At 41.6% G+C, this 27,030-nt stretch overlaps 1 protein-coding gene across 1 annotated transcript in view; it reads right to left on the bottom strand.

The window, feature by feature from the left end:
• LOC126362179 (pickpocket protein 19-like) overlaps positions 1 to 27,030 on the bottom strand; it is a 156,693-nt gene that overhangs the window by 5,582 nt on the left and 124,081 nt on the right. Inside the window, exon 6 of the mRNA XM_050007861.1 lies at positions 8,121 to 8,330. Coding sequence (XP_049863818.1) covers positions 8,121 to 8,330 — 210 coding nt within the window. The remainder of the gene's footprint in view (positions 1 to 8,120; positions 8,331 to 27,030) is intronic.

Here is a 27,030-nt window from a genome sequence, read left to right as displayed (position 1 = left end):
CTAGGGCTGCGGCTATAGGAGGTCGGCGATTGGTCGGCACGTTAAGGTACAAGGCAACCGCTGGCACGTGCCTCTTGGCAATGTCGAGTCCATCACAACAAAACTGGCGTCGACATACACGACCCAGCAGGGAGCTCTAAGCCAAAGAGATGCTCGTCCTTTCAACAGAGAATATCCTTACATGATCTGAGCTGTCTCAGAAGAACATTTTTTTTAACAATACTTTGTAAATGAAGTCCAAATGAGAATACTTAATTTTGTGAAGAACAAACAAAATTAACTTATTTTAAAAGTAATTTTTCGCAACCATTTATTTTTCCATGTAAACTAGTGGCAGAGTCCACCATTTATTGGTACAGCTCGTTCCCATGTCAATTCTTCTCTCCGTCATATTTATTAGGCAACAATTATATCTGGCCCGTTGAGATGCCACTAGACTCTATTTTTTAAATATTTGTATATTTCATCTAACCCCCCCACCCCCTTAAATTCAAGGAGAAGAAATAAAAACTTTGAGCTTCGCCGATGACATTCTAATTCTGTCAGAGACAGCAAAGGACTTGGAAGAGCAGTTGAACGGAATGGACAGTGTCTTGAAAGGAGGATATAAGATGAACATCAACAAAAGCAAAACGAGAGTAATGGAATGTAGTCGAATTAAGTAGGGTGATGCTGAGGGAATAAGATTAGGAAATGAGACACTTAAAGTAATAAATGAGTTTTGCTATTTGGGGAGCAAAATAACTGATGATGGTCGAAGTAGAGGGATATAAAATGTAGACTGGCAATGGCAAGGAAAGCGTTTCTGAAGAAAAGAAATTTGTTAACATCGAGTATAGATCTAAGCGTCAGGAAACCGTTTCTGAAAGTATTTGTATGGAGTGTACCCATGTATGGAAGCGAAAAATGGACAAGTAGTTTGGAGAAGAAGAGAATAGAAGCTTTCCAAATGTGGTGCTACAGAAGAATGCTGAATATTAGATGGGTAGATTACATAACTAATGAGGAGTTATTGAATAGAATTGGGGAGAATTGGAGTTTGTGGCACAACTTGACAAGAAGAAGGGACCGGTTGGTAGGACATGTTTTGAGGCATCAAGGGATCACGAATATACCATTGGAGGGCAGCGTGGAGGGTAAAAATCGTGGAGGGAAACCAAGAGATGAATACACTAAGCAGATGCAGAGGGATGTAGGTTGCAGTAGGTACTGGGAGATGAAGAAGCTTGCACAGGATAGAGTAGCATGGAGAGCTGCATCAAACCAGTCTCAGGACTGAAGACCACAACAACAACAACATTTTTCACATATTTTGCGTCTCTTTGCACACAGTAAATTACATTACGTAACTTGTAAATAGTAGACACAAGTAAGTAGACTTTCTCTTCTATTGGGGATGCCATGTTAACTGCTCTTGATCGTTGCCTTGTTGTGAGCCATCATGTCCGCAACAAGTCCGTTTGACCCAAAATTCGCTAGATATTAGTCTTCCGAGTAACACACTAATACAACCACGGTATGATTCCCTGAACAAAATTTACGCTCTGCAGCAGAGAGTGCGCTGATATCAAACTTCCTCGGAGAGTAAAACTGTGTGAGGGACCCACTCACGAACTCTGTACCTTCGCCTTTTACTGGCAAGTGCACTACCGCTTCAGCTACCCAACCATTACGCCACTACTCACGACCCGTCCTCACAGCGTTACTTCCACCAGTGCTTCATCTCCTATCTTCCAGAATTCACAGAGGTCTCCTGCAAAACGTCCCTGGGTAGCTCAGTCACTACAGCATTTGCTGCGGAAGGCAAAGGTCCCAAGTTCGAGTCTCGGTCCAGCACACAGCTTTAACCTGCAAGGAAGTTTCAAGTTATTACTCTGATTCTAACATCCCAGCCTGGAATTATTTTTTTATGACCTCTAATCATTCTTTTGTTGTAATGCGTCACAAGTTGAAACTAGTTGGCGCAGCTTTTAGAAATATACTTCTTATATACAGCTTTTCCATTATCCAACGCAAGAAAATTTTGATTGATCAAGTCAATTAAACATTAAGCCTGCAATGTCTACCCCATCTAATAATTATATGCAACTAAGTTCCTGACAGTATATTTCAATTTTGCTAATGCACTGTATTTGTTTATAAACCTGAGGTATCATATTTATTCTCTGGTGATAATGCTAGTGTAAATGAAACAGGCAATGTCACACTTTGCTTTCTTCAATAATCCTGATGGACAACTATTGGCGTTCGTTTACTGGCGCAGGTGATTGTTTGAGTAAATTACTGGGATGCTTTCTACAGGTGACAAATGAGGATTACTGTCAAGAAAGTTTTTATTGTTCTTGAAAGACAAATGAAGCGGTAAAGTGACATTACTCGCACATATCTCTAGGCAACAATGATCTATTTTTGCCATCTTTTCGTGGTTAATTTAGAATGAACTGTGCAGTTTTGTTAGGTGGAAATCTGTTGGCAGGAGGCGGCCAGTGCATCTCGTTAGGAACGGCGAAGGCCCCCTGGGAGCTGCACAGTGTTAGCAGAAGTAAGGCTGCGGCCTGCTCTTTGCTTTTTTCGGCAGAGCTAGCATCTCATCTAGCTCTGAGCATAAGGCACCGTGACGCCACGGCCGTCTCCACAGAATAATTGAGCATGATATTTCTGCCTACTCTGTTCGGATATCAAAGGACGAGACACTGAGATACAGCCTGACGAGTGCGGGAAGGTCCGTTACTTTCGCTCCAAAATTTGGTGTACCCAGTCGAACTGAGCCGCCCTGCCACTGTGCTTGGCATGAAGAAGTCGACCAACCGATGGGACGCTGTTCCATCCCAGCTCCATCTTATTTGTTAAGCTGCTTTCTCTATACCGAAAGTGGAAATTTTCTCAACGTTTCCCCATTTTCTCATGAAATAAGTGATATTATTTTCCATCACATTGGCAACAGCATTGTCCTCCACAACATATAGAGTTGTTTTGGAAAGTATGGTTCAGAGGAAATGTGAGTGTCACGACTGCAACAGCACGAGCCATGTTGTAAGCAGCTTGTTAGTTGCTTACTTCGCCACGCAGCTTGTGTCGCTTAATTTAGTTAAAATTTCTGGCTTCTTGTTGTATTGTTAACTTTGATTTCGTGAACTGCACAGATGAGCAGATCTTGTTGCGATTTCACCATACAGTCTTACAGACTTTTTGATACCTCCCCAAAGTCATTTAGCAACTTGATTTGAGCTTTAGGGAATTTTTCCTGTTAATCTCAGTCTTGACTGAGATTCCATGATACTATGACTTGTTCTACAACTTTTCCATGGTTAGGCGACCCACTAATAATATATATAACCTGGTGCACACCTAAGGTTGTTCTCACTGTGAAGATGCTATCGTTGCGCACAGAGGACAAACTCAATGACGAGTTAAATTAAGAATTCAGAGAAAAGAAAGAGTACTGCACTCGTTCTTCTTGTGTTCTCAAATATTTGTTTTATTACCAGCATTTCACTTACGCTTCTCGACTCTGATCCAGAAACGGGACGCAACTTTCAAGGTCTACGATTGAAAACAGAAGTATGCGACTGTTCAAAGACGGAAATAATTACGAGGGCTGTCCAGAAAGTAAGTTACGATTGATTGCGAAATGAAAATCACAGTGAAAATCAGAAATGTTTCATTTGTAACAGTTAGCTACACCTTTCAGCTACGTGTCTACGTAGTCGCCGTTCTGACTTTCCAATACTCTCGTCATACAAGGCATCCGCCAGTGCTTTCCGCCAGTTCTCTACGCTAGCCTAAATCTCGTTGTCTGTGCCAAAATGTTGTCTTCATAGCCAGCGGTTCGTTTGAGCAGAGATGAAACTCAGTGGGAGACAATTAGGGGCTGTATTGTGGGTAACCAAACATTTCCAATTGAAAACGATGCAGGAACATCTTCATTGCCCCTGCAGAATGAGGCTGAGAATTCTCTTGAAGAAGAAAGCGCACGACAGTTATGTAATGTTGGTTGCATAGCTTCAGGGGAAAATTCTCACCAGGCCCTCGTACTTGGCGGGAGACACTTTTTCTATAACATCTTTACGCGCTCACTAAGAGCTCAGGAATGAAAAGAGCGACATAATTCTACCTAGAGCCATACTAGAGACACTGCCCAACACTGATCACCTGACTTGCAAATTATGCTGCAAGCCTACAAATCGAACGTATGTGCAAAAGGGTAGCTCGAGAACTGTTTAACGTATTCTTCCTGCAACAATTATTGAGGCCTTGAATGCTCAAAGCTAAAGAAAATACAGAGTTTGATAACATTAAGGGGAGGAGAGGAATTCGTGACGGTCGAATGAAACCATTCAGAAGACTGATGACTCAAAGCAGCTTTGCGGGTTGACATGTAGCTAATCTGTGAGACGAGTTCACTTTAATCACATGCATCATTCGTCGTGGTTTCTGCAATCGTCATAAGTGCTTATATCCTATCCCGAAAATACCATCAGTGTAATGTATGAGCTGAAATAGAAGAAAGTAGTATAGTCACATAAAAAGATATTTTTAATCTGGTAAATAAGAATAGACATTACGTGTCTGTTCTAACTACGTTTTTAGTATCGCCATACATGTTTCACAGCGTTGCATTGGTATTTTCAGTGGTCTACAAAAAGAAAGATGAATGGAAATATTTTGTTACGGGTATGTAGTATTTCTTGGCAGCACTTTTAGGTTATCAGGTTTCATTCCGTAGGGAAATAGTTGTGTCGAGCGACTGTACTCATTTTAAGTAGTAAGGGGTACAGAAACCATCGCAATGATTTTGTTGCATATCTAAAAATATGTGAAGAATCGATTGCAATAAAGCAACATTTATGCCTCATTAATGCATAAGCTTTAAATCTAAGTCAGTCATAAGATACATACCAGTAAATGTAAGTTACAAATAAAAACACTTGTATATGCACATAATCGAAAATGGACTACTGTGCTCCAACCCCAAAAGACCGACTTATCTGACAATAATGTCCCAGCTATGATTACACTTCACCTAGATCGCATATGAGTTCAAAGTTTCTGGAGACAAGTGTTTTGCACTTCCGACGTTATTAGATGATGTAGTCGATGATTTATTAGTTATAAGACCAAACTGTGTAAATTATAGTGGGTTCGAAACTCGTAAGAGAGAGCATTTTAAGGCAGAAAGATTGGTCGTCTTTCGACGTGCTGCTGATGGTACGATTCTTAGCACTATTCTTGTCTGTTCCAATTCCGTTAACTGTATTTGGTTTAAATAAAATTTTATTAACGTAAGTATTTGAACAATATGTTTTGTATTTTTAAATTATGTTCAGTTGTGAAATGTGCAGCAGTAACTGACGTCTCTGGCTAGTTCACACAGTTACCACCGTGTAAAACTGTAAAACATTAGTCGCTGCTTTGAGCTACAACCTTGTTATTTGCTTCAGGCACATAAGATTTTAAAAAGTATAAAATAATAAATAAAATGATAACATGTACTTGTGTGGAGGTAAGACGGCGCTGTAGGTTGGTATGAGGTACGTTGAAGTTTGACGGTATGTCACATATGGAAGTTTTTGTTATGAGACGTGTGAATTATAAATTATTTCAAGACTGTGTACGTGTGCGCGATGTATAACAAATAGTAAAGAACGTAAGTTATTATTATCAAAACACAAATAACGATGGAATTAACAAAACACAGTTTTTTGGTATAATCTCTGTGTAACATAGGTCATGAAGATCAGAGACCATTGTTTTATTGAAATCTCTCCTGTTTCTGTTTCATCTAGAGGTAGGCCGCCATTGTAGTGCTGTCTGATAAGTAACGTAAGTTGTATGTGTATTTTTGACAAATATAATAGAAATTGTTATTAGAAAGTGTGTATTATTGACTTAGTTGTCACCTCTTATGATCGCAACCATTTATGATAATTAAGCAATGTTTTACAGAACTTCGTAGTGCAGGGAGCTCATTTCCCCTAGCAGGATTTAGTTGGCCATTAGGCTGACAATTCATGGTATTAAATGTAAATGTGAGAGACTTCTCAATTTTGATCTTTCATTAATTTCAAAGTTAAAAAGCGTAGTAGTAAATTTCAGTTACTGAAATTCACAGTACTGAATGACTTCAGTATGTTTCATTTTGACCTCCTAACGGCAGACGAGATTCTCTCCAATTTCGCCTTGCAAATAATGAAAAAGAAATATTGAAAATCATTACATCCCACAATATCTCAGTTAATCTTTGTGTAATTTGGTACATAAATAACCAGTAGCCCCTGAGACCCATATTAATAATTACAGTTTGCGTAAGAATACGCATATTTTCTAAATAGCAGCGCTCAGGCAAACTATTTATTAGAAAGTGGTGAGTCGCGCGTTGTGTTTAAGAAATATTATATCGTACGTACTTCGGGGCAGCCGATTTCCGTACGTGTGTTATCACGGTATAAGTTATTTAAAAGTCTCATGCTAGCCCACAATATTTCAAGCCACCGCAACCGAAATCATAAAAAATATAATTATAAAAATAAAAATATGTAATTATCTCGTGATAAAGTGCCGCACACCCCACACACATACACAAATATACACTTATACCGTGATAGAAGGTAGCTATGCTGTAACTCCAAACAGTGACTTCATTGTGAACTCAACATGTGACACGAATAGTCCAGTTGGGATTTTGTGCTTATAAAAGTGTTTTCAATGTTTTAACTCATATTTACTGGTACTTATTTAATGACTGTCTTACATTTAAAGCTTACGCAACTGTACTTTTAATAAGACGTGAATATTACCTTATTGTAACTGGTTCTTCCAGTGATTTTTAGCACTGAAGATAGTCACACAATGACCGAACCCTAGATGTGCAATGAAATCATTACGACTGATTTCTGTTTCTGCGCTACTTTTACGTTGTCTTAATTTTTACAGGCACATTATTGTGGTTGAGGACGAACACAATGGAGCTTCTGGACTCAACAGATGAGTTCCCATCAGTTGTACGTGACGATCTTGTTCGCTTCGCACGACCATGCTGCTAGGTTAACCGCGCCATCATGGGAACCGTGTAGGTGTAACGCGCCCGGGAGTACGAATGGGTGGGGTCCTTTTAAACCGTTTGTCGTTTCGTGACTGTTGTTTTTCAAGACCGTGCGCCCTGTCCACACCACGTACCTGATAATCCCGCGGCGGCCGTACTGTTGTGCTTCACACTGCTGTTGGCTTGCCCGAAGTTATTTATCGAAATATGCAAGCGAATAAAGGGAGCCTCTCAACGTTAAAACACAACACAGTTCGACGTCTGGTATGAACAACTATATTTTGAGTCGCTTAAAGAAAATCGCAGGTTGCACTGTTTACATTATAATTCAGAAGTGTTACCCCTATTAATGGATGATTAACAGTCCACAAAATATCATTTAGACGAGCGTACGCGTAACCGACACGACGCGGGTGATTGTTGATGATGCGGAAACGCGATGATCGAACGCACGTCCTCACGCTTTGCTACAAGACACTGGCACTTAACTGCCCTCTTTTGTGGTAACTAATTTTTACTTATTCACATTGGTTGATTCTGGGAGACAGAACACGGTTCGGATGATCGATGCTGTGCGACACGCAACGAGAGGAAACATAAATACGTTATCGACGGCACTGCTGATTTTTTCATTGCTTCCAGACGCACTTTCCTCTGAATCACTTCCATATTTCATCACTTTACTGTAGCTGCACTTGTAGCAACACTTCAACCTGAATACTAAAAAAAGCCTCTTACATGCAGAGCTACACACCACACAACATCACAGTACCGTGGTGTCCGGCGCTCGACTCACACACACGCGGCTGCCCGCAATGATACTCCACAACTAAGCCAGCGATGTGACAAAACGCTTACATAGGGTATCAGTGGACTGAGTTGCTGGTGAAACATGTTTGGTTAAAAACAGTTTAAAAAATTTAGTGTAAAATATGGCTATTAGCTGTTCCGATCTACAAGTTAGCATCTAAATAGCAACAGAGATAGAATGGATGTAAAATTTAACAATTTAACATGTGAGGAGTATTGATGTACAGAGCAACAGGATGGAGAGATTTCTGTTGCGAAGCTAGATTACCGAGCAGCTGACGAGTGTCGAAGGTGAGCACGCGGCGATACTTGATGGTGTAGGGCTGCGAGAAATGGACGTCGACGTAGGCGGCGGCGGTGGCGCTGGCCGGGTTGCTGTCCCTTGCGACGGCCGGCCGCGCGCTGTACACCGCCTCCTGGCAGTCGGGCAGACAGCGGCCGCAGCGTGGGGGCGCCGCCTCCGGGAGCCGCGCCTCCCCTTAGATTAGAAATTATATTAGTTTCGTTCCATAGATCCGTCCTGAGGAGATCCTCCTGGATGTGGAACATGTCAATTTTTTTAAAGCTGAAATAACAATACTAATAGTATGAATATATACATCATTTGTTTCTATTAAAAAATTCTTCAATGGAGTAGAAGGAGTTGGCCACCAGTAAGTCCTTCAGGCTCCTTTTAAACTGATCTTTATTTGTAACTAATTTTTTTATGTTTGCTGGCAAATTATTGAAGTTGAGTGTTCCTGAGTAGTGGACCCCTTTTTGAACTAAAGTTAGTGCTTTTAAGTCCTTGTGCAGACGATATTTGTTCCTGGTATTGTATGTAGGAACTGAGCTGTTTGTTGGAAAAAGAGATATATTATTTAGGACAAATTTCATTAAGGAGTAAATATACTGAGAGGCAGTAGTTTGTATACCCAGTTCTTTGAAGAGGTTTCTACAGGAAGTCCGTGAATTTAGTCCACAAATAATACGTATTACACGCTTTTGGACTCTGAAAATCTTTGTTTGACTTGAAGAGTTACCCCAAAATATTATATCATATGACATTAAGGACTGAAAGTAGGCAAAGTATGCTAGCTTTTTCATTTTTATGTCGCCTATGACTGCTAACACTCGAATTGCAAATACAGATTTGTTAAGGCGTTTCTGCAGTTCTGTGGCGTGCTCCTCCCAAATGAATTTATTATCAAGTTGTAATCCCAGGAATTTAATACTGTCAACCTCTTCCATCTGCTCTTCTTCATACTTTATGCATATGCTGGGTGGAAACCTCTTACAGGTTCTGAATTGCATATAGTGAGTCTTTTCGACATTTAATGTCAGTGAGTTGGCTTTAAACCATTTATTAATATCCATGAAAATATCATTAGCAGATCTTTCTAGAACTACACTCGACATATTATTTATTGCAATACTTGTGTCATCTGCAAACAAAACGAAGTCTGCTTCCGGCAGTGTAACTAATGAGAGATCATTAATGTACACAAGAAAAAGCAATGGCCCTAAGATGGATCCTTGTGGGACACCAAGTCGCCAACCATCTCTCTAACGCTTTGTTTCTCGACGTCACCTATTTTACTTCAGAGAATGGTTGTGCATACAGCAACTGTGAGGTAACCAGCTTTTAATTAGCTTGAAACTGAAATGGTAAGATTCAGATTAAACAGGGAAGAAAATTAAGTAGGAATTAAATGCCTACTAAATGAAACAAATCTATTAATATTAAACTGACTGTAACTGGGAACACGAAAATAGATTACAACAGCGTGACCCGTCGTCCAGATAGTACCAACCGATGTCTCTAGCCAGCGTGTACCCTAAAAGATGCCGACTACAGTCCGTTTTTCGCACTTATTTTTACTGTTAAAATCCACAGTATATTAATAACACTAACACACACACGTAATGGAGACAGTACCAATAGCAGTAGCTAGACAACGTGGCAATCCAAGGCTCCAGCAAGCCGAGATTTCATGAGATGTAATGTAAACTGCTACACTCGTTTGAGTCGCGCTCAAGCACAGTTTAGATCAGATGTCTGAAATTAGACATCTGCAGGAGCGTGGCCGGTTTTCATGTTCTGTGGAGTTCAGAGCGAAGGTTTTTGTCAGTTCTGTTATTCGAAATGAGTGTGGTCGCTTATGTGATAAGTCTGTTACACTTCGTCGGCGAAGTGCTTTAGGGCTAACAGCCACCCAAAGAACGTTTTAATCAAATGCACAGACAGATGAATTTCGTAAACTTGCAATAAAATGTAGAAGATTAAGGAATTTTAAAGAATTTTTAAAAAAATTTTATTTATCTTTTGTTGCTCTTTGGCTCTCACACTATTGGTTAATATTCCTGAATTCTTCTTGCCTAAGATCTGACGGTGATGACAAGTAACAATATAAGGTTAAGTAGAGATTGGTAGCGGTGTATAGATATGTGAGAAGCTCCCACATTGTTTTTTGTTAATGCAGCCTCCGTGGACCCAATGGGAGTAGAATTTTCTACTGCTTTCAATAGTAAATAGTTGGTAAACATTCGACAACTATTTCAGCACTTACATAATCGTTGATCGGCATGTGGTGAATGCAACATGGTCGCATATATTCGGGTTCCTTCGGAATCCTCAATGTACTTTTCAATTATCGAAACAGAAAAATACTCCAACTGACAAGTTTTTCACGCTTGTGAAGCATAGAAGAAATACCACAGACAACAGACGTAAGCAGTATAGATATAGGAGTTGTATGATTTAAAATGTTTGTGTCTTTAACAAGAACTAGTCTAACATGAAATTTTCATCGAAGAAAGATTTTTATATTATGTTTATTGCACCCCCTACCCATCTCCTTCTTCCCTTGTCTCTGGACTGTACGATAACGACTTAACAACAAAATTTCTCGGGGAGGCTAGGGAGGGCAGAGGAGGGGCGTGGGGGGGAGGGGGGGAGGGGGGGAGGTTGGCTTCACATTGTACATCCCCAGGCATCTCTTAAAGCTACACAGCGAACTAACTGTAGTTAGGCATTCTTTGCAAACGCTGACATATTGTCTAAATTGAGAAAATCCGCAATTGACGGCTGTACAACCAATTTTATTCTCCATCTAGATTGCATATATTTGTAAAATTGTGATCGGCTTCGGTTTCTTCCCACCATCTTCAGATTTGAGTATGTCGGCTACAAGATACGAGTATAACCCACCATATATGTATCCTACATTGTAGAACGATATTTGGATAGTTATTTATTCAGTAATATGTCTACTCTGTTATACCAATGCCGCTGAGGGAACTGGAAACGGCCTGGCTAATAAATGAAAAACGAACTTGACAAAAACAACCTGGACAAAATAAGGGCAGCACACAAAACTGGATTTTGTGGAGGTTCCATTTCGCCTTGACCAACCCTGGGTTAATTCTGCTATAAAGCCGATAAGCATGGAGCTAAGGGGAGGGGGGGGGGGGGGGAGGGAGCTGCAGATAGAAGCCGATTCTCATATTTGTACTGTTGCAGTAGTGGCAGAGGAAGATGAAGATATACTTCCCATGACATATACTTGAATGGGAGGGGTAATGACAAGTTAGTGAACCTGAAGTGGCAGAAATCAACACACATCAATAACAAGTCGTTAGCTCATTTGTTCGGCGAAAGATGTCAAAAGAGCCCGAGTGCTGGCCACCAGGAGCGCTGTGACAAACCTTTTCTTTGTTGTACAGCGACGCTCTATGACTGTTTTGTTCCAACAAAAACTTAACTTGGGTGATACACCTATCTCTGCGAACGATTGTACTTACCTCGTTTCATTATATGTTTGGATTGATCAGCATGTGCAACGATACCTGGTTTATTCTAAATGAAATGTTGTTCATGATGTAGCAGATTAATATTTCTTATCTGTACCTGGCTGAGCTACGAGCATAAATAGCGATACATTGGAATTACTACAGAATTTTCAAGAGTCAAGAATTTTTCGAAGTGTTAGACATACCCGCAGTATCAAGGCTCAGTGTAACTACCCCCGCTTCAGTCCTGCAATCCAGCCTTATAGTTCACTCAAGTGGAGGCAAGTTTTCTCTGCGCCGGAGTAGTATATGACTCCACAAAATTCACATTGTTGATCAGTCAGTTTGACCACTGTTACTCTGCAGAAGTACAAAACGTAATAACCATTGCTCCGGAGACATAATCATACGAACGGCTCAAGACAGAGTAGATCCGCAAAGTGCAGCTTCACAGGAAGAGTAAGTACTTACGCAGGAAGACATCGAGAACAAAAAGCTGTCGCAGTACCTCCGGCCTCTGCTCAGCAAGGTCGACGGGAGCACGGTACCGGATACACTGTGCGCACATCACTGTGGAGCACCGGTAATGGCCGTTATAGCGTCTCAGACGGAGATGTGGCTAGACACCATGCCAGATCTGGCAAATAGAATCCAGGACGCGGAGATCGTGTCATGTAGTTCAGCTGCGGCGGCATGCAGCACTGCATCGACAGTGACGCCTTCAGATTACGACTGCCTCACGGACAAAGCTGAAGCGCTGAGCAGACAGGTCGGCGAGCTAATTTCTGGCCGAAACTAGAGATGATGCTTTTGAAGGACGTCAAGAAGTCGTTCCTCTCCGAAATGTCCAGCAGCGGGTGGCACAGCACAGCATCATAGAAATTACAAAGACAAGGCGCACAAATGCATTTTGCCATGAGCTTTCCTAAACAGCAACAGCAGTCGGAAGCAGGCGCATCCGATTGTCAGTCGCCGTGTCTGTGCCTCTTCATAACTGATCGGAAGACAGAATGGAATTTTCTGGGGGACAGGGGATCGGATTTCTTTATTTATCCACGGAACCTCTGGCATAAGTATCAGCCGCTGACGTTGTTCCATATCTCGCGGCTAATAACTCGTCCATACGGACCAAAGGCACGCAACACACAGAACTTTTAGGTCCACATATTGATGAAAAGCTAAACAGGAAAGACCAACTAAAATGTTTAGTTTCAGCTACTTTTGCCATAAAATAATTGCCAGTATTGGAGGTCTATAAGAAACAAGTTAACATATTTTGCATGCTTTTGTTCGCCGATGTCTTTGGCGTAATATTCTGGAGCACCTCTTCACTTAGGCCAAATATTTATTGCATAGAAGAAAATAATTAGAACTTGTGTAGGGTTCACAGATGTACATTTTTCAAGCATCTCTTTAAGCATCTGGGAATATTAATCACAGCTTCACAATAATGTAATTACTATTTTGCAGTTTCTGTGTTTTACACAAGGTCTTTCAGCAAATTTATGGAAGACCAGGAAAATTTATGCCAGACCAGGACTCTAACCAGGGTTTCCCACATTACACGAGTGGCAGCCTTAACCCTTCCTGGCTATCTGAGCACGTTTCCCGGATCAAACCGAACCTCCAAACCTCATATAGTGCACCATAAAACACAGCCACTGAAAAATAGTATCATGTGCCTAAACAGGCTTCAACGATAATAAATAAGTCTTCCCTGTGCGGGAACCACAGCAGTTGTGCGAGTGCAAGACGTCAACACATGGTGATATATGGAGGTTTAGGTCAGTGTGGGAGATGTGCCAGGCAGCCGAAGCGCCCAGTTTTCCTTTGGTAGTGCAGAGGTGTAGACGTGCTGTTTGCGTCCTCGTCACAGAGTGAATGCTCGTGTTGTTATTCAGTGATTGGCCATTTCGTACGCGCCAGCTTAAGCTCACAGATCAGCATGGCGAATCAATACAGGAAATTGACGCTCAAATTTAGGTTCCCAAACGAATTTTCACCATCAGAAGCACTCGAAGTAGAAAGACTTTTACGAGAAGAGCTGAACATTCTGGCGCCTGACATCATCAGCATACATTTATCCATCGTGAACAGTGCTGTCTACTTGCGTAGACTTCGCAGTCTACTTAGGTAGACTTCGCTTCGCCCCTACAGCATTTGTAAGTAGGCTGTTTACGTTTTCTTATTGGTAACGCCACGTAGCGCTCTGTATGAAAAATCACTGGCTGTGCTGTGCACAGTGTGTGTTTAGTTTGCATTGTTGTCTGCCATTGTAGTGTTGAGCAGAGGCAGCTGGATGCCTACAGCGCGTAGCGTTGCTCAGTTGGAGGTGAGCCGCCAGCAGTGGTGGACGTGGGGAGAGAGATGGCGGAGTTTTGAAATTTGTAAGAATTGGTGTCATGAACTGATATATATTATGACTATTAAGGTAAATACATTGTTTGTACTCTATTAAAATCTTTCAATCGCTAACTGTGCCTATCAGTAGTTAGTGCCTTCAGTAGTTTGAATCCTTTATTTAGCTGACAGTAGTGGTGCTCGCTGTATTGCAGTAGTTCGAGTAACGAAGATTTTTTGTGAGGTAAGTGATCTGTGAAAGGTATAGGTTAATGTTAGTCAGGGTCATTCTTTTGTAGGGATTATTGAAAGTCAGATTGCGTTGCGCTAAAAACTATTGTGTGTCAGTTTAAGCACAGTCGTGTATATATTTTTCTAAGGCGACGTTTCACATTCTTTGCCCCTACAGCGCGACGTATAGATGGACTCAATTCCGAACATACCATGTCCTAAATGGAGTCTGACAGGTCCGAATTGAACTTGAGATGTTACCTCATATCTACATATCGGAGACTGTCGTGCCATCCTCAACCAAAAACCTCTTCCAGATGTCGGAAGGACGCACAACTCCGATCAGAATGAATCCAACACCGGATCGCGCAGTAACCGCCGGCGGACACAGCGCCGCCATCGCCTCCGATGCTTCTTCTCGTGAGTTATGTTGCCACTCTCACGACTGCTGCCACTTCAGCACAGCATCCGATACTATCTCATGACCCAAACCTTCGATGTGGTGGGAAAATAAAACGGCCTTTTTCTGTGCCGTGCGCCGCCACTGTTTGCAGATGACGACGTTTATGACAATAGAGTGTCCTACAGAATCGCTGTACGTACCAACTGAAGTCTTTGTGCCCGAGTGTCGTGAGTTGCTGCCTTCGTCGGACTCACAATGGCACGCCCAAAAGCAGTGATACCCAAAGAGCTGTAAACGGAGGCGCAGGGAGTATGTGGACTCCAGCCTGCAAGACGACGCTCCCACAGAGTCAACCGTTGCCAGCTGCATCGTGGGATTGTGGAAGTTTTGTACATACCCCAGCTGAGTGATCGGACATTGATACGCGAGAAGGGTGCCGCCCGCCCATGGCGTAGATGGGGCACCCAGCCCACGCTCTCAGAAAGTGATGGTACACGGACTTACTCTGTGTTCAGCGGCTTCGGGGCAGGATGATGACGCCATGCAAGTTGCACCAGCTGGCACTTTAGGAATGGTTCCAGCCGTAGATTCGGGGACGCCTGAATGTACGACGCAAGGTGGTACTTAATCGACATTTCTGACCTAATGAATAACTCAACATCTGCAGTTTTATATCAGGCTTATCGTTGCACCACAGTTAATCTCAATACGATAAGAGCAGCCGCGTGGAGTGCCCCCACGGTTGGAGGCGCCATGTCACGGATTGCTTGGCCCGTCACCAGAAGGTTTGAGTCCTCCCTGGGGCGTGGGTGTGTGTTGTTCTTAGCATAAGTTAGTTTAAGTTAGCTTAAGTAGTGCATAAGTCTAGGGACCGATGATCTCAGCAGTTTGGTCCCTCAGGAATTTACACGCATTTGAATGGTTTTTTTAATCAGAGCAGTGGTAAAACTACATCTTCTGCCCGAGACGCTTTGTATGTCGGATACTGACTTTGTCTTATTGCAAGAGTTGTACTTAGTGTCTCTCCCCGATTTATATGGTTAGCAGTCAGACTGGCAGTAGTATGGCGATACTAGTGCATGGCAGTATTGAAACCGAAGAAGTGACTTACATCCATTCAGCCAGGAGGCTGTTGATCACTGCACTGGGCGCATGTATTGTTAACGTTTACTCTCCATCACGAACCGACAAAGGCCGCGAGAGATCGCAGATCTACTCGGAGGAAGCCGTCCCACTGCTTCTCTGTTGTTACGTTCAATATATCTTCGGCAACGATTACAGCATGTGCTCCACCCCAAAGACCAAATCCCACATTTTTCTACTTGTCAAGGGGTCGGATATTGGGGCGAGCCCCAATTCTCATTGATACTTGCGAGACTGCCTCGGACACATATATCTTACCAGCACGTCGGCTAGTCGTCTTGATCGCATGTGTGTCTCACATGATCTTGGACGCCGAACCATGGCCACTTGCCTTCTCAGGTGATAGCCCCTTCATATGTACAACAGAAACCGGTAGGCACAGCTTTTGGGTCTGGAAGATGCACGGAGCACACTTTCAGGACCAGGAACGCCGTCAGATTATCGACGCTGCATGGGTATCTGTGAACGGCGACTTACACAATATCCTTCGACTTCGGCATGGTGGATGGAATTTGCAAAACTGGTTTTCCAGCAGGTGCTAATAAAACATGGATAGAACATTGCTGCATGGCATCGTCACAGGACTTTTATTACGTGACGCTTTGCGAACTCGTATCCCAACCGCCATTACCAATGCACTAGATGGCAAGCCGCCTGATTAAAGCCAAAATATCGTCTCTTAAGCGGCGTAAATTGATGGGGTTGTTGCGCGGAGGCTGCGTCAAGATCGAGCGTGCTCGATGACAATTAATCAAGGACATCACTACAGGCGAACGGTCGATCTTTAACGAACCAGGCGCCCACTGTGAATGCTTCTGCAGAGCATTATCGACGACAATTAATCACGGACCTCACTTTTGTTGATGGTAGATTCTTGACGACCCATGTGATCAGTGTGGAAGCCTTTGTAGACCATTATCGCCGATTTTACCACACGAGAATATAGAGGACGGGGACGACAACGACATTTTGCAGCACGTGTCGCACACAGTCGAAGACATAGCAGCAAAGTCATTTTTAGCAGAGATTATGCAGGACGATAATTGAAGATGCATTAGAAAAGGGTGCACTTAACAACTTACCCATACCAGATGACCGTTGCTCGAATTCTGTCGGACTTACTGCTATACTCGATCGCCGTATAGGGAGAGCCGATATTCCAACGTTTTTGCATGGCACCAGCCTCCATCGATGGTTTACTCAACCTGATACTCAAGCCTTCAACTGGTCGAGCCATTGAGGACTATTGCCCGGTTACAATGTAAAATTCGGGTTATAAGAATTTCGCCCAGCTTCCTTCCCTAAGGAAGGTCCTGCCACTAGTACTTTCAGTGGACAAAAGACACAGGCAGGAGAGATCAATGTGCAAACAGCCACTGGCGAATGTAAGGGTTTGATAGCTCTTACCGCATCCTGTTGCCTATGACTGCTGTGATCTTATTGATTTCGAAAGTGATTTAGACAGAGTGAAGCAGAAGTTTTGAAACGTTCCCTTAGAAAAATTATACATAACTGTGCTTAAACTGACACACAATATTTTTTGCGCAACGCAATCTGACTTTCAAAAATCCCTACAAAAGAATGGCCCTGACTAACATTAACCTATACCTTTCACAATTCACTTACCTCATTAAAAATATTCGTTACTCGAACTACTGCTATACAGCGAGCGCCACTACTGCCAGCTAAATAAAAGATTCAAACTACGGAAGGCACTAACTACTGATACGCATAGTTAGCAAATGAAAGATTTTAATAAAGAACAAACAATGTATTTACCTTAATAGTCATAATATATATAGCAGTTCATGACATCCAGTCTTACAAATTTCAAAACTCCACCCATCTCTCTCCCCACATCCACCACTGCTGGCGGCTCACCTCCAACTGTGCAACGCTACGCGCTGTTACCATCCAGCTACCCAACACTACAATGGCGGACAACAATGCAAACTAGCCACTGACTGCACACAGCGCAGCCAGTGATTTTTCATACAGGGCGCTATGTGGCGTTACCAATAAGAAAACCTAAACAGCCTACTTACACAGCCCCATGCTCCCCACAAAAAATTTTACAAATTGTTTTGGGCACTGGCTAATACAGATTTGAAAATATTTTTCATAATTACAGTAAGAAAGATATCAAATGCACACACTTATTAATACAATGTTGGTCAAAAGCTAAAATTTTCTCACAGTCCATAAAGACAGTCCTGATCATTCATCACAGTAAAACTGCCGTTTGTTTTCTCAAAGTCTGAGCAGTAAAAGACAATGCACATGGAAGTAGTGGATTTCCATGCAGTCTTGAAGAAGTCGTGTTGCCCTTCCAATGGAAAGACAGTGCTGACTCTTGACATGCAGACAGGTAATAGGCCACAACAGAGCAAACGCACAGCAGAGTCAGTCTTGGTTTTGAAGAATATTGGTAGGTAGGTCACCACAGAGCAGACCCACTGTAGTCCTCGTAGAGATAATGGTACTGGTGAGTCATCAAAGGTGTAGACCCACTGTAGCCCTTGTAGAGATGGCCAGCATCCATCTGCTGCCACTGTGCAGGTGCACAATCACCATCGAAGAGTCTTGCGGACAATATAGCAAGTCCATAAACCACCAATTGTGCACTCACAAAGTTTTTGGAATTGTCCTTAGAACCAGCAATGCTATTATCCAGTCCCTTGCTGAATTATTAACACATGTGCAAACACTATCAGTACCTACTTCTCACATATTGTCCATATATTATGACCAACAGAAATGTGTGCAGTGAAATGTAATTTACAAGTTACTTAATTTGATGAACTGGTGTCAATTACAATTTTATAACATGAGAATACAATAACAAAGGTACAAAATATACCATTAAAGAACATAATAGTACAGATAACATTTGCAGTAATACAGGCTTTACAAAAGAATTGAAATAACAAATACATCAGTGTTACAAAAATTATGACATAACTACATACATAAAAGATCAGAATAACTTTTGAAACATCAACGTCACACATGAGCATTAGAAAAAACAGAATAAATAATGTGTAAACATCTTTATGAAGTAAATAACATGTCATTAATGCAAATTATATTTGAGGATAACAGTATTCCTCATCTTAGTGAATGTAGCTTAGTATTAGAAGAGAAAAAATTCTATGAATCAGTACACAGAGACAGGAGGAAAATAAATACACAAGGGTACACAAACACATAGTGGGATAACACAAAAGGAAAGGACAGAGTTTGTTTTCAGGGTAACATTTGGTACTGCAGTACAACCCAAAACTTCATTCCATAGGTCGTCCCTCTTATTTCAACATTTGCTCCAGCCAAAAAAAAAAATCCTATCCAAACATGCTTTCTGTATTCTGTTCACATCCTCTTTCAAAAAATGGTTTTTCTCCACTGTACACAACTTTTTTGGACAAACCATTTTCTTATAGCTTCTCAATGCTTTTCTTCCAATTCATCATAGTTAGTTTCTTATATAGTCTACCCCCTCTTAAGCTAACTTAAACCTACTGAGCTCAGATGCTAAACTAAGGGACGACGCAATGTAGCAGCACAAAACAATTAACATAAACAGCAATGAAAAAAATGCAAATTGGCAAAAAAAGGCAGCAATATAAGACTTAGCAAAGCAAATGCAACATTACAACTAATATGAAGCAATGAACAGCAACAAGAAAAATAAATTAGTAGTAAAACTGGCTTAACAGAGTAATACAAAGTGAAATTCAGTAACATTATGCCTGGCAAACAGCAGCTGCAAATGCAGTAACGTATATCTAAACATGACAAAGCTCAAGCAGAAAAAATATTACAGTAAAGACAACAATGCAGAAAATGAAAATGTCTATTCACATATTAATATCTATGTCATTAAAGGGGTGCACCAAAAAACTAATATTACCAAGTACTTGAAAAGAAAATTAAGTATGTAACTGTTATTAACCCCTTCTTATTGTTCTTTCTTTTCCAAGTGCTCCTTTTTCGAAGAACGTGGATCATAAAATGATTATTTAGTATATCTGTTGACAGAAAGTGTTCACATTAGCAAATGCATTTCATTTTATTTTATAAAACCAATGCTGCAACACAGGTGGAAACCAGACATCAAATGAAATAAGCAACTATGAAAGGCAAAGCATAAAAATATCATTCAATAGTCATGCGACATTTCATAAGTTAGTACAAATTGACTCAATTCTCGTAGAAAGACGCTTGTCATTATCAGGTGTGCAGATGTAAGAAAGTATCTTTCCAAGTAATGAGCGTGTCGTTTTTGCGATGCTTTCTACAAAGGAATGTCAATATCGAGGATAATGGCCTCTTTTTTTTCACCTAATGGCTTTCTTTTGTCAGGTGGCTGTCCCGCAGCTGGGTGCTCACGACACATTACGTGCAGATGGTCACTGAGCTGTCTTACCGAAATATTTACGACACCAGTTTCCGCTACAGTGGCAGTCTCATATAAAAAATTTCACAGGTCAAGAATTTTCGTTACACATCAGTAGAAACAAAATCCTATTGATATAACAGTGTCCAAAAAATTTTTGTCGGCACTGTAATACATTCACACATTTACATACATTTCATAACTCTTAAAGTACGATTCTTGGTTTCTAATATCCTTCCTCACAAATCAGAGTCCCTAACCACTACTCATTATTCCTTACCTTATTACACATACACATATTCGTCGACACTTCTTCAATATTTCATCATAACAAATAAGTAGCATAATCAAATTCCTCATATAGCATCAGCTTATTGATCATAAACATACCTCAGCAGCATAATACACATCGTCGTCGTAAAAAGAACATCATAACACCTCAGTCAAATCTAAAAAACGTAATAGCTTTCTGCAATAATTTAAAAACCTAAAAAAAAATTCTCTGCTCATTTCAATAGTGTCATCTACCTCAAACGTACTTTAACAATCATGATCCCATACCAAATACATCTTTCAAAGCTCTCATAGCATCACAATGGCTCCGAAACAATATGAACAGTTCACAAAGTACAGACAAAATGCCATTTCATAAGTATGAAATTATCAAACTGCGTAATTGCGTAAACATTTGTCACTGATGTAGTAAAAAAAATGTTTGTCTCTCAGTTAAATGATCAGATAGCTGTGTAATTTATGTGTTAAAGAAATATGGTACCGAAGTGTAAAGTTGTAAAAGCAAATACCATTTTAGCTAGGGCTCCTTGTGCTTGACAAACACATGGTACACAAAGGAAGCGTGTACCCCCCTGAGGATTAATGTAATTATATCCTCAGGTGTTACAGATTACAGCAATGGAATGAAATGTATCATGGAAAACCTTTGTATAATTGTACTTCAAATATCTTTAAAAATAAATGTTTTAAGTACAAAATTAATCACTCAAATACGTGTACTATAGCGCTAAACTGTGTGTCTTGTTGTAAGATAATCTCTGTGGAAGTGTCGTAGTTATCGTCCTCCGAAAGCTAAGTTCTGCAGAAGTCAATGTACTTACCTCATGATAAACAAAAGTGAAATGCTTTGCTTATAGATATCTTACTTATTACGCTTATTGCCGTGATGAAGAAAGTACTGTGCTGTAACGTATTGTTGTGCTACTGAAAAGGCTGCCTCATTATAGCTATGCCACAAAAGTTACTACTAAAACATGTTTTCGTTTCCAGAAGAATTCAGAAAAACTGTGCAGATATAAATACAGATATTGTGCAGATATGAAACAGATACAGTGCAAAAGCAATCATGTAAATTATATCACTCATTAATAGCGTCGTGATATAATCGTGTAGCTGTCAAATAAACTAACCACTGTGTCGTCTGGTATCTCTCAGAAAGTACTTTAAATCCAGAATGTATTTTCAAATAAACCAAAATGTTGCATTAAAATCTCATTAGCAGTACTGGTAAATGTTCTAAGTATGTGAGCCTTATAGTCGATACGTTATCGTTCAACTAACAAGCAAGAATGTACACAAACAATAACACTGTGTCGTCTGTTCACAATAACAATGCATTCGTAATTTCTGTTTAAATAAGTTCTCTTGGTTCTTGACTGGATATTTAACTTCAAACATTGTTGCATGGTAACAGTTTCTTAAGTCTGACGAAGCCTACTAGAAATGTGAAGTGAAACATTTTATGGGAAAGACAAAGTTAAAGGCAGATTATTTCTCAATAAACGGTTTTACATGTGAAATGTGGTGTAAACCTTTACTCTTCCTAGTACGCAGAGTTTCAACTTCAACGCAATTATCATGTGGTATACGTCGGATTCTGTAAGGTCCATTGTAAACTAGAAAGAATTTATGACTCAAGTGTTTCTTTTTATGTGACAATGAATGAGCTTTAATGAGAACTTTCTGACCAATATACACTCCTGGAAATTGAAATAAGAACACCGTGAATTCATTGTCCCAGGAAGGGGAAACTTTATTGACACATTCCTGGGGTCAGATACATCACATGATCACACTGACAGAACCACAGGCAAATAGACACAGGCAACAGAGCATGCACAATGTCGGCACTACTACAGTGTATATCCATCTTTCGCAGCAATGCAGGCTGCTATTCTCCCATGGAGACGATCGTAGAGATGCTGGATGTAGTCCTGTGGAACGGCTTGCCATGCCATTTCCACCTGGCGCCCCAGTTGGACCAGCGTTCGTGCTGGACGTGCAGACCGCGTGAGACGACGCTTCATCCAGTCCCAAACATGCTCAATGAGGGACAGATCTGGAGATCTTGCTGGCCAGGGTAGTTGACTTACACCTTCTAGAGCACGTTGGGTGGCACGGGATACATGCGGACGTGCATTGTCCTGTTGGAACAGCAAGTTCCCTTGCCGGTCTAGCAATGGTAGAACGATGGGTTCGATGACGGTTTGGATGTACCGTGCACTATTCAGTGTCCCCTCGACGATCACCAGAAGTGTACGGCCAGTGTAGGAGATCGCTCCCCACACCATGATGCCGGGTGTTGGCCCTGTGTGCCTCGGTCATATGCAGTCCTGATTGTGGCGCTCACCTGCACGGCGCCAAACACGCATACGACCATCATTGGCACCAAGGCAGAAGCGACTCTCATCGCTGAAGACGACACGTCTCCATTCGTCCCTCCATTCACGCCTGTCGCGACACCACTGGAGGTCCCAGGTCGACGGGCACGTGCACCTTCCGCCGACCACTGGCGACAACATCGATGTACTGTGGAGACCTCACGCCCCACGTGTTGAGCAATTCGGCGGTACGTCCACCCGGCCTCCCGCATGCCCACTATACGCCCTCGCTCAAAGTCCGTCAACTGCACATACAGTTCACGTCCACGCTATTGCGGCATGCTACCAGTGTTAAAGACTGCGATGGAGCTCCGTATGCCACGGCAAACTGGCTGACACTGACGGCGGCGGTGCACAAATGCTGCGCAGCTAGCGCCATTCGACGGCCAACACTGCGGTTCCTGGTGTGTCCGCTGTGCCGTGCGTGTGATCATTGCTTGTACAGCCCTCTCGCAGTGTCCGGAGCAAGTATGGCGGGTCTGACACACCGGTGTCAATGTGTTCTTTTTTCCATTTCCAGGAGTGTATAATTTCTTTGCATTTGCTTTACCGTGTAATTTTCTCCTTTTGTCTGCAGCAGAATTTAATAGCCAAATCAATTATGTCTTTGTGTCGAAGTTTACGTGTATTCGGAAAAGGTACAAGCTCTCTGATTCTGTTCGGTGGTTCTTTACTCTTCAGTACAAGAACAGGTGGTGAAGCAGTGGAGTCATGAGGCATTTCATTCAGCACGTTTTGAAATAAGTGTAAATATCTGACCCAATGCTGATGCTTCCTGTGACAATAAAGTCTGCAAAGCTTATCGATTTCTTTCATAATGCGTTCAGACGGGTTACAATGTGGTGAATACAATGAAATAAAAACAGATTTGATTTTATGGTTACGAAGCATGCGTGACCAAACAGCAGATCTGAATTGCGGTCCGTTATCTGAAATGACTTTACTAACGTGTCCAACTTCACGTAAGAAATTTTTATCAAGGGCGTTGTATGCAGACCGTCCAGTGGCTTTACGTAAAGGAGTGAAAGAAACAAATTTTGAACTAAGTTCAACAGCGACTAGAACGTACGAAAATCCATTAGATGTTCTGACAAGCGGTCCCAAGAGTTCAACAGCAGCAAATTCTTTTAATTTAGAAGGAATGATAGGAAACAACGGAGCACGATGTGAGACAGTAGATGGTTTCGCCTTTTGACAAAGTTTACAAATAGACAAGACTCTTCGAATGGTCTTTTCTATATTGTTAAAATAACAAGTCGTCCGAAGAATATGATAAAATTTTCGTGGACCAAAATGTGCATAGCTGAAATAAATGTACCAAATGAGCTTATTAACAGTCCCTGAAAAGCTTCAATGTCGTCTTTGCAACGTCCTGCCAAAATAATTTGTCGTAAATGTTCAGGTAATTTGATTAAGCAAATGCGGATGAGTTCTGAGGGGCTGTATGGGTTTCAAAGATACTGATTCTTATGTAACATGTCTTCGAAATATTTGACAAGACTGGAAAATTCAGATTGTTCGAAATGTTTCATCATTATGATGCTATGTTTTACTCGGTCTCGTGTGGCTTGAGACCAATACGCAAAGAGGAAGGCATGAAAAAATTCTCCTCCACTGTGACAATCGTGAATGACCGATGGCATTCTTACAGCTGGTTCATTCTCCACGTAGCCACACATAAATTCTAATCTGTGCTCTAATGACCAGTTGGGAGGAAAACAATGAGAGAAATATGGAGCTACGCTTGTGGATGAATGTCGTTGCCAGAATTCTTAAGTGTTTTGAATTTACGTGCAGTAATGAACAGCTTATAGTCAAAATCATCGTGTCGGCGAGTAGCATATCGGTCGTTGTTACGTCGTTTCGGCGGTTCCATCTCAAAATTCGGTGCACCTTGCCAATTTCTCTCATGATTTCCGAAATGCGCTGTGTTATTATTTTGTGGCTGTTCCGTATTTCTATGACCCTCTTCCCGTGTTGGAGCGCGAGTGTCCTCTGAAATACGTAATTCTTGTATTACTTGTGCCAACTTATCTTGTACTTCCCGGATTACTCTTTTGTGTTGCGTATTAATTTGATTCTGATTTTCTTTCTTAATTTGTTCCTACTCTTCTGTGTCAGTGAAGGCTACAGGTCTTGTGTCACTCAGATCCTCATCCACCTTTGTAGGTAAGTTAGTGAACTGATCCGAAAGTTCGGCTACTTTCTCCGATAGTGAACACATTTCCTCAGTGTGTTTTTCTGAACCAAGTTTCAGCGTGTCCATTTGTGTTGAAATCGAATCTACTGTGTCCTTTAAGTTTTCCTGAGTTCTTGCAAGTTGTGTAACCGAATCGGTGGATGCAACTGAGTCCATTTTGGCTTGCAAGGTGTCGTGATTTTCACGAACAATAGTTTGCAGTTCTTTTACGACTGCTTTGTGATTCTGTAATGCATTTTCATGCCGCGAAAAAATAGGTTGAAAATGCTCACAAATTTGTGTTTTTACGTCATTACAGATTTTTTGTTATTTCGATTCAATGTTATGTAACTCAGTAGTTAAATCTTCACGTGTTTGTTCAAGTGTGGTTCAAAACTCCGCCACCTCTCTCCCCACATCCACCTCTGCTGGCGGTTCACCTCCAACTGCGCAACGCTACGCGCTGTTAACATCCAGCTGCCCAACACTACAATGGCGGACAACAATTCTAACTAGCCACAGACTGCACACAGCACAGCCAGTGATTTTTCATACAGAGCGCTACGTGGCGTTACCAATAAGAAGACCTAAACAGCCTACTTACAGTTTCTTAAGTCGGTTCTGGCTCGCATGGGCTTCCCACTTCACTTCTTTGATGTAATTTTGCGCCTTTTACACGGAGTATCATCCTGTGTATTTGTAAATGGATGTACAGCAGGTTCCGTGCTCATCTGGCGTTCGCTTCGAAAGGTAAGCTCATTCTTCACGATTTTTTATGCGACCTTACTGGAACGGCTCATATGAAGGCTGCAACACAGACTCTCATGGATTACGTTGAGGAGGCACACCTTCCACTGCAGAGCATATGCTGATCACCTTTTACTGCTGGCCCAATCAGGAGGCGAGGTGTGCTGCATGCTTGAAAGGATCTAACGACATGCTGTGGCAACGAGAAGCCAGATGAATGCAGCAAGCCGGCGGCAACGCATGTTGGAAGGGGCCTCCAGGAGGGCTGCGTGGTATTCCTCCCACAGGTGGATGTGATTAGATATTTCGGCATTCTATTTACATGAGACATACGTGCCACAGCTACTGCAAACTACAGACGACTACGGCAGGGGAAACACACGGAAGTTTGCCAGATAGTACTTCAATGCATGGACCTACTAAAGTGTCACCAAGTTGACACTCATGGCTCAGTTTCTCCCACTGCTGATAGTGATGACACACAGTCTGCATCCAGCATTTGGATATCACCTTACTGCTGGGTTCCTATTTAAAGTCTGCCACAACACCCTCACCTTCCCTCCACATGAAGATGGACTAGGACCTACAAACGTATGAGTGAGGACTTCAGGCTTATATTTGTGCTCAAGGGCGACATTGTGGACCCAACAACATATTTTGCTTATGGGCTGTCAACAGTAGGGAGATAGTGTTGCTAGTGTTTGACCACTAGTTGATATGCAAATTAATTAAACTGATCAATTAATTACCCAATACAACACCCCGAATACCCACCCCACCCCTGCCTCCACCTACCCCATTCCCACTTCCACCCCAAGATGACATCACACGTTTTTCTTGCTAGCACATGGGTTCTGAGAGCATCTCTCGTGTTCAAATCAGTGTCTGTAAATAAACTGTCATGCATGTGTGTGTTACAAACATTTCAGACATGTGAAATAAAATTACAGAATACAGCCTTTCGTGCCATTTGCTCACATGTTGGAAAAAAAACACAATGTTTTACATTCGACAACAAGTAACTTATAATTGAAGAAGATGTTGCTGTTTTGTAAACTAAGGCAGGTCCTGTTTTACAAATACAACGCTATATCACACAGGTATTTACGAAATGAATCGTGAGAACCTGTCTTGTAACAGAACGACCTATAAGGTTTTACCGCATCTCTCTCTTTCGATACACTGAAAGCAAATACCGCCTGCTTACATTTGACATTTTTGCTCCGTAATTCAAAAATGGTTCAAATGGCTCTGAGCACTATGAGACTTAACATCTGAGGTCATCAGTGCCCT

Source organism: Schistocerca gregaria, chromosome 1, assembly GCF_023897955.1.
Source record: "Schistocerca gregaria isolate iqSchGreg1 chromosome 1, iqSchGreg1.2, whole genome shotgun sequence".
Classification (NCBI taxonomy): Eukaryota; Metazoa; Arthropoda; class Insecta; order Orthoptera; family Acrididae; genus Schistocerca; species Schistocerca gregaria.
This window is presented reverse-complemented; position numbering and strand designations above follow the sequence as displayed.